Raw genomic sequence first — 15,132 nt, forward strand, 5'->3', positions numbered from 1 at the left:
GCAGGGAGCGCGGGGGTGTCGGAGTCGCGGATCTACCGGGAGTTGCGCGGGCGCGGCAGCAACGAGCCGCACATCAAGCGCCCCATGAACGCCTTCATGGTGTGGGCCAAGGATGAGCGCAGGAAGATCCTGCAGGCCTTCCCCGACATGCACAACTCCAACATCAGCAAGATCCTAGGTAAGAGTCAGCTGGAGAAGGCTCTGACCGAGCTCAGCCCAGCGCCTGCCCGAACAGAATTGCTGCTTTTCTCTCTCGCCTTTCAGTCACTGCACCGAGAGCAGCGATGGGAGCTTCCCCTGTGTGCCCAGCAGTGTGGATTAACCACACTGAAATATTCTTTGTAATTATTGAGGCTGTGGCAATTTTTCCGAGGAGGAGAGGAGCCTAGAGTTCCCAGTATTTCCTTTTTAGCCATGGGGGTTACGTGTCTCCTTTTCCAGAGAGCAGTAACTTCACCAGACTGCCAAAGCTTCTCCAATAGTGGTTATCCAGTTCATCTCTCACTTCTCTCAGGCCCTGCAGATGCACTGGTTAGCCAGTTCATCTCTCACTTCTCTCAGGCCCTGTAGATGCATCTCAGCAGGCCCCACAGATTCGTACACCTCGTTACTCATTCTAGCATTAATTCTCCTATTTAAATATAGATTAGCCTGTTAATGGGGAGGGAGTCATAAAGTTCTTATATTTCTGCAGTGTAGAGCTTTAATGCACTCTTTGTTGGTGGCTGCTTGAGGGCCCACAATGTAATTGGGAAATCAGTATTTATCTGCTTCTAGAGATTGTATTCTTTTTTAAAGGAGCTGTACCCCCTTTATATAGCCCTTAATTTGCTTCATTAGGGTTTGTGGGTTTTCCTTGGAGAAGAATTAAGAGTGAGCTTAGATTCATTTCACAGGCAACCAGCTATCACCCAAACCTGATCTTCTCCTACACTTGGTGGTTCTTCATTCTATGTACATTGAAAAGAATTTTTAAAAAACCCTGATTTCCATATTGTCTGCTCTTCACGTCCCCATCAATATTTGTCTCGAGCATCATCTGCAGAATCTCATGCCAAATTCTTCCAACTGGTCAGTGTTTGATCAGATTCTCAGGACCACGTTCTGTCCAAAGTTACTCCTCTGTGCTGTGCTGGAGGATGCAGTAGGTGACTAGTGAGGCTCACTGTGGCCAGTGAATTACTTCTCAGTAGAAAAATAATATATCTGCAACCAAATTAGAGAGATTGTATTTTTACCAATATAAACAGCTGCAAGTCCTAAGCATCCCTCAGGCCAGTGGCTAAGCAGGGAATGTGTTTACCTGTGCTGCAGACATCACTGGTTTTGCAGGCTGCTCAAGAGATGCAGTGCAGTTCTAATGGCAGCATTAACCAGCTGCAGGGCTGGTAAATATGCCAGGTTTAGACTGGTCAGAGGTTTGAGGCTTCCCTTAATTAGAGTGGTATTATGAAAAGTTAGCAGGGGGCAAGTGGGAACGACATAAATTGGTTGGAGAAGCAAAATGTATTGCCACGGATGGCAGATGTGATGATATTAACCCATGATTTAAAGGGTGGTACGAGATGATTAGATTAGTTATGGGAACAGGATTAGAAGGCTAAATTGGCTGTGTTGATGGCAATAGAACCTTATACTGGTTAAAAGTGATTATACTGGTCAGAGGTGTATGATGTGATTAGCCGGAGGACAGGGCAGTAATAGTTTTGGTCTGGTTCTAAATTGAGAGTAGACCTGGTTAAACCTGTTTTTAAGTAATCAGCCTCAGAAATCTACAAGATCATTCTGAATGGCCCTTTTCATACAGAAAGTACAAAGGGAGCTTGATGTTTTCCCTCTTAACTGATTGTTTTGGATAACAACCTCCGACAGCACGCTGCTAATTCATTCTGCTTAAAACAGGCGCTTGAGCTGGGCTGACATTTTACGCAGTCTCTGGGGATCCTGGTTGACATTTTAAAGGGCTTCTAAGCATTTTATAATACCCTAAAATCTGGTTTTAATAAGCCATTCTGCTGAAATTGTTAACATAAGGAATCACCTTTTACTATTTGGCGCTAGATCAGGGAGATATGGAGACATCTTTTTCTGATTAGATATACAGTAGTTGGAGTAAAATGTGCAAATTCATTACAGATCCTGTTGAGGTGACAGACAGTATAGCTGACTCCAAACTCTCTGTTTTGCTGCCAGATATGGGGAAAAGCAAGGTCTGAGACAGTGAAAGATGATGTTTCTATTTCTTTACAGCATCACATTTGATTTTTTTTTTCTCATTCTACGTGTGCAATAGAGAGGGATGTCCTGGCATCTTCCTTCTTGACAGAAACATTACAAAGTTCTTCCCTCAGCTGCAAAAGGCCAGGCTTTTGAAGCCAGCAGGGAGCTGTCTGTTAACTGGCACAGGGTGACCAATTAAATCTCACAGTTCAGCCAGATATTAGGGTTTCCTTATTAGAAAGCCGCAATTTCTCCTTCCCATTTTTCCAGCAGCACCGCTACACAGTTGAGGTCACAGAGCTTGTTGTCACTCAGAGTAACTTAGATAGAGTTCTACCAATCCAGGTCATTTTTATAGTAAAATGAGAGGAGGTGCCCTTCCCAGCACTAGAATTCTCTAGGGATTATGTTTGACACTGTGGTATTATGTTTTGAGCATAAAAATGAGATACACGGATTTGTCACTAAATTCATCTGTGCATACGTTTGTCATCCATCTGTTCACTGCAACTTAAACTTGTGGATAATGGTTTTTTTAGTAAATTGTTAAAAAAGTGCTGAAATGGGACTGCTGGACCTTGTCAATTTAATAATGCATTGTTTAGAAATTTAGTAAATATTTTAATTATTTTCACTGAGAAATCTATGTAAAGATTTTAGGAAAAAAATTAATTACTAGCTTCAGAAATTCTCTTGGAATGTATACATGGGTTTACATGAATGTGTACACATACCTATACATTATACAAGGGTTTGTCTATGTGAGAATGTTTTTAAACATAAAATCAGCTTGATTCAGGTATTCAGATTGAAAAATGTCAGTCTAATGCACTGAAAGTTAGAGAATATTGCAAACAGCTGAAAATTCTTGTCAGAGAAACGTGGCTTAAAAGCAGCAGTGAGCAGAGCTCTGAACCTTGCACGTGTGTGTCTGGAGCAAAGTGTCTGGGCGGGGGTGAGGGCGTCTCTCTTGTGCCCTGGACTCAAGGCTTTGCCCTCTCCAGATGTGCTGCCAGTCACACACAGCTGTGTGGGCACAGCTCTGGCTGCCCTGGCTCAGCTGAGGGGCAGGAGCTGTGCTTGGTGCTGCAGAGCCTTTGAATTTGGGGTTTTTTCCCTAAATACTCTTCCCACCACATCTTTGCCCATTCTCAGGACAAAGACATCGTCGTTCATACACTGCTTATCTCTGGATATGAGGGTTGCAGGTACCAGCTCTTCTCTCTGGAAGCCCAGACTGCAGCATGGAATAAAGATCCAATGGGGAAATGGTGTCAGTAATCAGAACAGGCCTTTCTAGAGGGAATGAAAGCGTTTTCTTTCCTGGGGAAAGGATAACTGTGCTCCCTCTACTGCGAGTCTTGGGGGTACAGTGGGATAAGACCAGCCTGAGGGGTAGCATGAGCTGACCATAAAAAATGAGGAACAAGTATGACATATGGCATTATGAACCCATTAAATTGAAAAACTATTCAAACATTTTTCCAGTGGGAAACTTGACCATTTTCCAATAAAGTTTTCTTTCTAGGCCACAGGTTTCACAGTTTGAACTATTCCTGTTATTTGAAATGTATCTTACCCTGAAGCACTTCTATATTTAATGGAAAAATAAAATGGGGCAACTGATTCCAGAACTTTTACTTTCTGCTCCCATATTATATCCTTTAAGAAATATTAGTTTATAACTTTCAGCAGGCAGTTGAAAACAACTTTGAAGTCTTTACTATATCCCTATCTAAAATATCCAGGTTAGCATGGTCAGAAAACAGCAATGAAGCCATAGTGCAGCTCCTGGGAGAGATATGCCAGTGCCCAGTGCTTTTCCCTGCATGACACAGTAAATTCTTTCAGTTGGGGCTGGCAGTGTTTCCCAGGACTTGGTCTTGTAGTTAAAACCCCACTGACACATCTGGGATAGTTTATAGCTTTTAGAGGCATTGCTTTAGGGTCTTTGCAGGCTCCTGTACCTGACTGCAGAGCATTTCCAGCCAGTTCCTCTCCTGACCACCAGCCTGGGAGCCAGAAACACCCAGTGTTTGTCAGAAGGATTAGGCTGTGGACTTGTGCAGATCTGATGCCTTGATCCAGCTGTGGATCACAGACAGCAGCCCATGGAGTGGAGCCTTCCATGAGCAGGAGCTGTGAGCAGGCACATGGCCAGGGGAAGTGTGGGGCCACAGCAGAGCAGACTCTGTGTGTCCATCCCTCCAAAATACACTGCCTTCTTTCCTGGAACAAAGTGTCAGTGGTGCCATTGTCAGGATCACATTTTTACTGCCCATCTGAAAGGCTTTGTAAAGTAGATAAACTGCAGTAAAATACAGGGTCAAAATTTCCAGTGCCGCCTCTCTCTGCATCTTGGCCATCCCCTTGAGGTTTATGAGTCAAATACAAACAAGAGCAGAACCCTGTCTAGAAGCTCTGACAGATTCCCAGCCCAAAGCCAAATGGTCTTGGGTGTCTTCTTCTGGGTGACCTACTTGTTTCCCTGCCTGGCAGCGTTTGGGGATGAGTGGCATCTCATCTCTGTTTTTTCTCATTTTTCTGTGTTTTGGTGTCAGGATCTCGCTGGAAAGCTATGACAAACCTAGAGAAGCAGCCATACTACGAGGAGCAGGCCCGGCTGAGCAAGCAGCACCTGGAGAAGTACCCAGACTACAAGTACAAGCCGCGGCCCAAGCGCACGTGCCTGGTGGACGGCAAGAAGCTGCGCATCGGCGAGTACAAGGCCATCATGCGCAACCGGCGCCAGGAGATGAGGCAGTACTTCAACGTCGGGTAGGGCACCTCCCTCACACCCATTCCTTCCAAAAACTAACCAAAATCAGGGGGGAATTTTCATTCTTTATCATAGTTTATTGGAGAGAGCGTTGGGTGTTGCTAACAGGAAATGAGAGCTGTGCTGCGCAGCAAAGTGTTCCAAGAGGAGGTTGGGCAGCTTTAGGAACCCTATTGCTGTCTCTGTTTTACACTCAACACCTCAGCCCCCTGTCTCATTTCCACTCTGATCATGAGAAAAAAGCCTTTAAGATTTTCCAATGAAACTTATTTCTAAAGAAATGTACCATGTGGGCACAAGCTCTGCTGCCCAGGAGGGTCCCGTAGTGCAGGGGTTTGCAGATGGACACACAGCGGTCGTAGCACATGATGGTCAGGAGATAAAACTCTGCTGAGATGAAGAACAGAAAGAATAGGAGCTGTGCAGCACATCCTGTGTAGGAGATGGTCCTGGTGTCCCAGAGGGAATTGTGCATGGCTTTGGGGACAGGGGTGCAGATGGAGCCCAGGTTGCTGAGGGCCAGGTTGAAGAAATAAGTCTTCTAGTAATAAGTCATCTAGTAAAGCCTTACAACTATTAGGAGGCCTCAGAGAGAATATCTGAAGGAATCTGTGGTAGTGCCTGAGGATCCAGAAGCCAAAAAAAGAAGTTTGTATTCAGTAAGATCTGTGGCAAGTGGTCTGCAAAAGGACTGCTGAGCACACTGAACTTGAGCTGGAATATGGACGTGGCTCAGTTGATTGATGCCAAGCTGTATTCCCATCATGTCTGCATAGTTCATTTGTCCTTCCTGGGAGTGTCTTACAGTCCAGCAAGTTAAATGCTTTCTGTTGAGCAGAAATTTTAAGGCCAGTTCTGATAAACAGCTAATAGATCAGTTTGATATGATTAGAATAAAATATGCCTAGAAGAATAGCATATATTTTCCTTCTGCAGATATTCCTTGGTGTTGGTTACAGCTGATCAAAAAGAATCCGAAGTAATCAAATATTCCACAATATTTCTGTATTCACGTGTGAAAATTAAAAGCTACTCAGGGATCAAAAAAAAAAAAAAAACAGCAAAACCAGCAACAAGAGCAACCCCCTGAAATAATGGAATTTGTGTTGTGTTTCATCTGAGTTTGGAATCCTTTCGGTATTAACTGGGTTGCACATCTCTTCAGTTAATGGCTGGAAGTAGCAATAAAGGAGAGAGCATCTATCCAGTGACTGTTAAGTGTCAGCAGCCTGTGTTTTAAACAGCTACAGTGTGCATTGTTAGAATAAGCTGCTCAGCAGAGAAATTTGAGCTGCTTAACCCTGTGGTGCTGGCAGGTCCAGTGATCCCAGTGGTAAGCACTGAAACAAACACAGGGAAGTCAGCCAACATTTGGCATCAAGAGATTAAAAAAGAGGAGGAGGCCTTATGGAAAAAGAATAGGCAGCAACAGAGCCCCCCCAAATGCTGCTTATCTGGTTAACATGCATGCCTCATCATGGGGAAAAATTAACCTTGTAACATTCTGCCTACAGAAATTCAGCTTTCCAAACAGGGCTGACATTGAAATCAAGCCATTTTGGAGGTAATGTGCACTGGGGCAGAGCCCAGGGTGAAGTCTTTCTGGAAGCAGCTGGCAGTGGCCCGTGGCTGCAGGCACCAGTCACAGCACTGCATTCCTGGTTTAGATGGGTTATTTAGGTGGGTTTGGGTGCACCCACCAGTACAGGTCATTTAGGGCTAAACTCCCCAACACCAGCCCAGCTCCTGCCTGAGCACCGCAGAAAGTGCTTGGTTTAGCAGGGGCTGTGGCCCTGCTGGAGGCATCCCAGTGGGAAGAATTGGGAATTTTTTATATTCCCTATTTCAGTGTCCTCATCTGCCGTGGTAGCGTGTCAGGCAGGGCCTGTTGAGAGCCCTAATACATTAATGTCTGAGGACTGCTGCAAGATCCTCTGGGCTGGGCATCCCATAGAGGTGGGAAAACACTTTTCTTAAATTATTTAATATTTGAAAAGCACTCTGAAAAGCACCATTTAAGTGCAAAGTGTTCCTATTGTTAAATATTAAAAGCAATTTAAGTGTGCTGAATCTTGTTGCAGGGATGCTGACTCCAGAAAACAAAAGCCTTCCTCCTGAATTAAGAATAAAATGCAAATTAGATCTGCTCCCTACTTTAAGAGCTGTATCTTCAGCTGAGACAGCTTGGATTGTTTCAGAAACGTGGAAACAGGGGCTCTGTGGAGGGAGGCCTTGCTTGGATGGCAGGCAGGAAGTATCTGAAAATGCAGCAAGCAATTCCAAACAAGTATAAAGCTGCTTGGCAGAGGAGAGCCTTTCAGGATCACTGTGCTGTGTGAGGCTTACTGTGCAGCCAGGGCACAGGCAGGCAGGGGAACAGGGAAGGGTTTCATTCTTAATTAACAATGTTCATCTCAAGAGACTCTGCCCTGTCTCCTGTGGCAAGGCTTTTCAGTGCAGATGGACACACCGCTGATGACATTACAATGTGCAGCATGTACTGAACAGAATTACTGCAATGGAATTACTTCATGCAGGAAGGCAACAAAAGCGGCATGAATTTTAAACCTCTGGCTTGTCGGGGTTCTGAGGCTTCTCAGGGAAACAAACACTGGTATAACACAGCCAGTGTTCTTGACGCTGAGGGAATTTCTGTGCCCTGGAATAATTCTCCTTTCATTACTGCAGACAGGTTTCCGAGGCTTAGACGCTGTGTAAAGGCATCCTGTAGGAAATTTTCTCAAATGCTCGTGTTGTTTCCTTGCTTTTTATTTATTTTTCAGTAATGCCCGCTTCCGTTTTAAGTCTGCCTTTCCCCAGTTTTACCCACCTTCCTTCAGAGAATATGCTTTTCACAAGGGCTGCTCCCAGTGGAAACTCTCACCTTCCAGTGGGAGGCCTTTAGTGACCCATGCTGTAAACTCATCCTGGCTCTGGAAAGCCCACTGTTCCTCTCCCTGGTAATGAGCAAGTCCCTGAAGGAATGTGGAGGAAGCATTGTCTCTGCTTTCTCCTCACCCAGAGGCATTTTCCTGCAGCACCTTCCCAATCCTGTGCAGTCTACCTAGGCCTTGCTGCTTCTCTCCTGTTGGCAGTTGATGTCTAGTTACTGTGACTCTAATGTCCACTCCTGATAGCTGGCTGGATTTTTTAAAAGGAAGCTTTTCAATGTACATGCGTTTTAAGTTGGACCACAGTTGGTCCAATATTTATTTTTGGGTGGCACCAAGCTGATGCAGAAAGGAAGTTTCCCTCACAAGCAGGCAAGCTAAAGCTGTGTAGCTCAGGTACAGCTGGAGATGCTTTCAGAGGTGGGGTTTTCTTATCAGTGGAATTAATTTGGATTTATTTGTGGAGCATGGCTCGGTGAGTTTTGAATGCTTGTGCAAGAATTCCTGTGCAAGCCCAAGAGTACCCACTCTTGAGCTTGTCCTCCTCCTGTTCCATGCAGCTTTCCAACCCCCTGCATTCCCTCCTGTTGTTTTGGTTTTTTAAGTTTTTTAAAGTTTTTTGATGTTTATATTTTTGTAACGAAATTTTTTATGTACTTACATTAAGTAATTTATTGTTTTGAGTTTTGTTATGGAGGAGGAGAAATTTGCGGGATTGCTGGTTAGTTTAGTATCATTGGAGAGATGGCACTGTCATTTTTCAATTTACTGTCACTTTTGGAAATCCATAAATATTGGAGTCAGAAATTAAACTTCCCTCCGTTTTACCGTAGAAAGTCGTGTGTCCGGGTTGTTTTATTTTGTATCCTCTACAACACTCTCCTCCCAGCAGGAAACAGGCACAGCTGCCGCTGTTGTGTACTTAATGTAACAATTTATTGTTTTGTGGTTTTTTATGGAGGAGGAGAAATTTGTTGGATTGTTGGTTAGTTTAGTGTCATTGCAGAGGTTTTGCTGTCGCTTTTGGAAATCCATGAATATTGGAGTCAGAAATTCAAGTTCCCTCCGTTTTACCGTAGGAAGTCGCGTACCTGGCAGTTCCGTTTCCCATGCCATAACAACGCTCTCTGTCCCGGCAGGCAACAGGCGCAGCTGCCGTTGTTGTGTCATTGGAGAGGTGTCATTTTTTAATGTACTGTCGCTTTTGGAAATCCATGAATATTGGAGTCAGAAATTCAAGTTCCCTCCGTTTTACCGTAGGAAGTCGCGTACCTGGCAGTTCCGTTTCCCATGCCATAACAACGCTCTCTGTCCCGGCAGGCAACAGGCGCAGCTGCCGCTGGCCACGGCGGGCGTGGTGTACCCGGGAGCCATCGCCATGGCGGGCATGCCCTCGCCGCACCTGCCCTCGGAGCACTCGAGCGTGTCCAGCAGCCCCGAGCCCGGCCTGCCCGCGCTGCCCGGCGCCTACGGGCCCAAGGGCGACGAGCCGCTCGTCAAGGAGGAGCTGCAGCCCGACGAGGCCAACGGCGACGTCTACGACGACTACGACGAGGAGGAGGAGGACCCCGATGCAGACTATGGCAGTGACAGTGAAAACCACATGGCGGGCCAGGCCAACTGATCGGGGCCGCCGCTCGCCCGCGGGACTCCAAGGAGGAAAGGAAACGGATCAATCAATAAAGCCCCGTCTGGTTTATCCTTGCCAGTGGCCAAGCACATTAACTTTCTCATACACTGACTGTTACTTTAACTGTTAGTCTTAACTAGTTGGGACATCAGCTGACTAATAGACATCAGCCTGCATCAGAGGAAAAAAGGCTCAGAAGAAAGGAAACGAAGACGACGACGACAACAACAGAATGATATAAGCTATGGGTAAAATAATGCCAGTAATTCAGCTGCTATACCCAAGCACTGAAGTCTTACCCGTTGACCTTTTATTATTATTATTTTTTTTTCAAATAAACTTTATGGCTGTTTGTTCTACAATGTTCTAGAAATTCTCACTCAGGTACACAGTGCCAACAAGTGGCTTGTGAATGTGTTTTGTTGTTTTGTGCTACAGTTTAAAGAGAAATAATTTTTTTTTTTTTTTTGGTAATGCACCTGACAGGAAAAAAAAGAAGATAAAATTCCTTTTAACCCCCTCTGTCTCCTCCTCCTCTTCTTCCTCTTCCTCTTCCTCTTCCTCCTCCTCCTCCTCCCTGTCAAATCTGGGTCAGAAGTGTGTGTGTGTGCGTGCCTGTGCGCGTGGCTGGCAAGGAAGGAAGTGGGGAGTCTTTCTGTTAACCCCAACAAGCATTTCCTTTCAAGAGAGGACTTCTCTTCATCAGTTGCACACCATACTGAGTCTTTGAGCAAGTGCCAAATTTGTACTAAAGCGCTGAACTAGTCCAATTTGCTTTTTATAGGTTGGTCTCTTCTCGTTTTGTTTTTCTTTGGCTTTTCATTTGCTTCTTGCTCTGTCTGAAGTTAGGACAGTGTTATATCTTAGACAATCCCTTGAAGAACCTGATATACCAGCAGCTGGTGAGATTAGACATATATTTTTGCTTTTGCTTTTGCTTTTGCTTTTTAAAGGAAACTGTAGGTGCTGTTCTCAGGTGAAAAAAAAAAAAAAAAAGAGAGAGACATAAGAAATTTAGAGAAAAAATATTTTATGGTCTTGGATTTTCATGTGTGCGTGTTTATGGTACTAATAAGAATAATCTTGGACTATCATGAGCAAAAAGCATGTTCCAGAATTAAGTCCTGCACCCTCCAAGGGACTTGGTCTGTAAGAAACCTTTACTTTTAGTTTGCACTTCAAGTGGGAGCATAAACAGCATAAAAGGCTTGTCCAAAATGGGGTTTGTTCTGCACGGGACACTGGAAATGTTACCAAGTGCTGAGCATAATTAAGCTGCCACCACTTGGGCCCAGTTCTGATGAACTTGTCCCTTCAGGGTGGCTGAGTGCTGATTTCTGATTCAAAAGGCAATTTATTTTCACTGACTTCTTTTTCTCCTTTGCACCGGCAGAAATTCCTCTTTTACCATTGGGATGTTTGTGTGGGAAGGAAGGCTGATGGCTGTGAGGAGATTTCCAAATTCCAGGTGGGGTTACAGGAACTCGGTGCAGTGCTGAGTTTCCCTCACTGCTGCCTCTCACAGCTGAAATGTCATTCTCTGTGCTGAACTATTCCCATTCTTGTTGCGGAGCACTGCCATGGCTTGGGCACTCTGCCCTCCTTGGGCAGCCACAGCGCGAGGAAGGGGCCTGGGAGCTGCTCTGGAAGGCCTTGGCATCGTGCTGGGGCAAACCCTTCCTCTGAATTGTTTCTTCAGCTGAGGATGGCAGCCCTGTGCTGCCTGCCAGTAAATCGCTGTCCCAGAGGGAGCTGCAGTGCTGTTGTTGTCCCCTCTGACCCGTACGGTCAGCCCCACGCCGCTCAGAGGCACTGAGATCCCAGCCCAGGCACCCACAGCGCCCTGTCAGCGCTGCTTGGCAGCCCTGGTTTTGCAGTCAGTCCCTCAATCAGGCAAGTCCAGCCCTCGGTGCCAGGTGCGGGACCACGAACAGGACAGGGAGGAGGGGGGATGCCTTTCTTTGCCTCTGCAATCCCACTTGAAGCGTAACCTGACCGCTGCAGACCTGTGCAAAGCAAAAAGCAAATGCCATTGAACGCTTAGGACAATACTCCCATGTTTGGGCATGTGACAGTTGCACCCTGCTACATCTCTTTTCTTTTTCTCTGTTTTCCCCGTTTTGATTTCCACCTCTGCTTAGAAAAAATCTTTTCTGTTTTCTCTCTCTCAGAAGATTTGCTCTGAAATTATGCTTGGAGTAGCTGATCATATCCTCCGTGTCAGAGAGGGTTCTTTTCTGTTTGTATTTTATGACTGTGTTGGGGTTTTTTTTTTTTTTCAGTTGAACTGCCTCTTCTTGCTAGTGTTGAATGGTAATTATAATAATAATAATAATGGTCAGCTGTTCCCAGATTAGTAAATTATGTATAATTTATTTACACCCCCCCCTTTTTTAACTTTATTTTGTTCTGTTCTAATTTGGCAGTGCAGCAAATGAAGCTGTGAGGCTATTTAAAATGGATACCCCTCCCCACCTTACCTTTTTATATATATATAAATATATATATATATACATATGAAAACAAATCGCTTCTTCTTCTGCTCACACCATTTCTCTTTCTTTTATTTTAATTTTGGCCCCAGCCATGTCAACTTCTGATGTTTATTATGATGGAGTGAATTAATGGGAGTGTTGTTTTCAATCTTAATTAACTTCTGCTCTCTCATCACTCATTTTAGTTATTTAATTACACCAGTCATCTAGAGCCAATTTTTTTTAAGCACTCTGTTTGGATAAGAAGGAAGAAAAAAAAATAGACAATTGTTTTTATATCATTACTATGTACAATGTGAAAGCAGATATTTGCTCATTTTTATTTTTTTTTTAAACTTTCAAATTCGTTCCCTGTCTTTGTGAACAAATGACTCCTGACTCTCGTGGGTTCACCACACATTTGCTGGATGCTCGATTTCCACCACAGCTGAGCTGAGAGACTCTCTGGTTTAACTGTGTCACTGTGGGCCGCTTTGTTTTAGCTCCAGGTAGGTGCCAGGGGGGCTGGGAGCAAGCAAGGGCCCGGTGGGAAGGGGTCCCTGGGCTTCAGTGGGACCAAGCTGCAGCCCTGGATGCCCTGGGAGAGGCTGCTGGGGGCACCAGGGGTGGGCAGTGCCAGCTGTGCCCAGCCTGGCGTCCCCAGCCTGGTGTCCCTGGGCTCCAGGGATGGGCAGTGCCCGCTGTGCCCAGCCTGGCGTCCCCAGCCTGGCGTCCCCAGCCTGGTGTCCCTGGCACAGTGGTGTCACACAAAGCCCTGCCCAGCTGTCCCCCTGCCCCAGCCAGGGCTGGCAATTCCGTGCCCATTCCCTTGGGGAGGCTGTGCCCAGCCTGCCCTTCCCTGGGGCTGTACCAGACTGTCCCCCTCCTCCACCTTTGGGATGTTGAAAATGATGCAGAAATGTTAAAAAGTAAAAAAAAATTAAGAGGCCAAAAGATGAAGACATAAATTTTTCAGAAATGGCTCTGGGGTTCCAAACCAGCAAAATGCTTTTTGTGCCCATGCTAATGTTTTCTGAGGTCCAAGGATGAGCACCCACATGTCCTTCAGCAGTAGAAGATCAGATTTGAAAATAGGGTACTGTCTGTCCCTCTTGACTTTTCTGGGGGAAAAAACGCTAAAAAAACAAAAAAGCAAAATATGCATTTATAAAAATTATCTTGTCTTCTTTCTTTTTTTTTTTTTTTTTTTTTTTTCCTGGGCTCTGTTCCCTGGAGCACATAGAAAAACCAGGTTAGAAGAGATGAGGATTTATTAACCTAGAAGCTCACGGAGACCCCGATGCCAGGGTGGGCTCTGTTCCGCTGTTCCCTGGGAGCTGGAGAGGCAGGAGGGCATCAGGCACCTCCTCCTGCATGGGGGAGGCCACCATGCACCCTGGGAGCTTGAGAAACAGCATCTCCAGCAGTGGGGAAAAGGGGAAAAGAAAGGCAAAAACTGAGGCACTTGCTTCTAAGCTCAATTAAATAACACAGAGTATATCCTTTTTTCCATTTATTCATGCCTTATATTAGTAAAATAGGATTTTTAAGTGCATTTAACATCTTTATCTAACCGTTCCGCTGTATTAATCAGGCCCCCAGAAAAGAACACTAGCTATTATTATAGCATTTAATTAGTTTTGTAACCAAATCCTCTTATTATGAATGCATATGGAAGAAATTCTTTCTTCGAAGACATTATTTCAAAGATTTGGTTACTGCAGCAGACTGCCTTTAATTAAATCATTTTTTAGGAAGTAAATTGTCTTTAACCTTTTCACAGCACATTTTCAGAGCTTTTTCTTTTAATCCAAAGAGATGAGCTGTTATTGTCCCCACGCTTGTAGCCTGGTGAGCTCCGTGGGTCTGAGCAGGGCCCCGTGTGCTGCCAGAGGCGGCGTGGGGCAGCTGTGGGGCACAGGGACCCTTTGCTGACCGCTGCTGGTAGAACCTCCCCTCCGTCCTGCAGAGCACTCTGCCTTCCCTCAGCGCATCCTCCATTCACAGGGCATGGGCTGGCTGTTTAGCTCCGTTTATATTTACATTTTTTCGACTTTATCTTAACTTGTCAGTTTCCCAGATTGAAGAACGTGTCAAGTTCGTTTTTTCTACTGACTGATTTCTCTACTCCCCAGTGTTTTTTGTCACTGGTTTGCTGAAACAGTATTTATATAGCTCCATTGGCTCTAAAGCTCTTACTCCTTCTAACGTTTTGGATTTTACAAGTGAAATGAAAATAGAAAAGAAATAGAGACAATCAAATGCCTGGAGCTTAAAACAAAGTATGTGCAACCTACCATCTCACTTGAAATTTAATAAAAGAAATAATTATGTAAATATAACATAGAGTTATAGATTTATATTTTGTTCATAACACATAGTGTAATATAAGTTGTATATTTTCATGTTTTGGTTTTATGTTATCATTCATGCCACAATAAATGAAAAAAAACAGGAGTTGATGTACTCTTTAAAAAAAATACGATGTGGATCGCCACCATCCTGGGTTTTTGGTTTTGGTTTTTGGGTTTTTTGTTTCTTTTGCATTCCCCTTTTTCAGTATTACTGCCCTGCAAGGCACCAATAAAACAGCAAATGTGTTCTTTACCTATCCTGTGGTCTGTTTCCCACTTCTTGCAGCAAAGGGCTTGCTGGCCAGCCTTCCTGCCAGGAGAGCAAAACACCTGGGCTCCAGCAGCAGAAAATGAGATTTGGACTCAGCTTAGCAGGCTGCTCCAGGATTGAAGAATTTCATCAAAGCACAGGGCAGAAATGACCCCACCTTTCAAACCCTGTGTCAGAGCAGAGAGGAGCTGGCCCTGAGCAGAGTGGCCAGGGCAGAGGGCAGGACGATGGGCAGGGTGATGGGCAGGGGTTTGAAACTGCCCAGGCTGGGTTCCCCCTGAACCTGCTGTGCCCAGGGAATACCCAATGACAAACAGGGACACCGAGCCACAGAAAAAATAGCTCTGCTCAGAGTTAGTCACAATGTCCCAACATGCTGCCTAAACAGTTCATGGAGTTTTGACAGCAGCATATGGCACCAAGTGGGATGAAATGAATTTGTACCTGGTTTTGACAGTAAGTTATTCTGATGGGTGCTTACTCTCAAGTGCCTACGGCTTGACAGATGCCACT

The 15,132-nt window shown here is 45.0% G+C and overlaps 1 protein-coding gene across 1 annotated transcript in view; it reads left to right on the forward strand.

The window, feature by feature from the left end:
• The window catches only part of SOX5 (SRY-box transcription factor 5), a 275,778-nt gene extending 261,173 nt beyond the window's left edge, over positions 1-14,605 (forward strand). The window contains exons 13-15 of the mRNA XM_059473027.1: positions 5-178; positions 4,782-4,998; positions 9,211-14,605. Of these exons, the coding sequence (XP_059329010.1) occupies positions 5-178; positions 4,782-4,998; positions 9,211-9,514 (695 nt within the window). The 3' untranslated portion in view covers positions 9,515-14,605. The remainder of the gene's footprint in view (positions 1-4; positions 179-4,781; positions 4,999-9,210) is intronic.
• The last annotated feature ends 527 nt before the right edge of the window (positions 14,606-15,132 follow it).

This window comes from Ammospiza nelsoni, chromosome 5 (assembly GCF_027579445.1).
Source record: "Ammospiza nelsoni isolate bAmmNel1 chromosome 5, bAmmNel1.pri, whole genome shotgun sequence".
Classification (NCBI taxonomy): Eukaryota; Metazoa; Chordata; class Aves; order Passeriformes; family Passerellidae; genus Ammospiza; species Ammospiza nelsoni.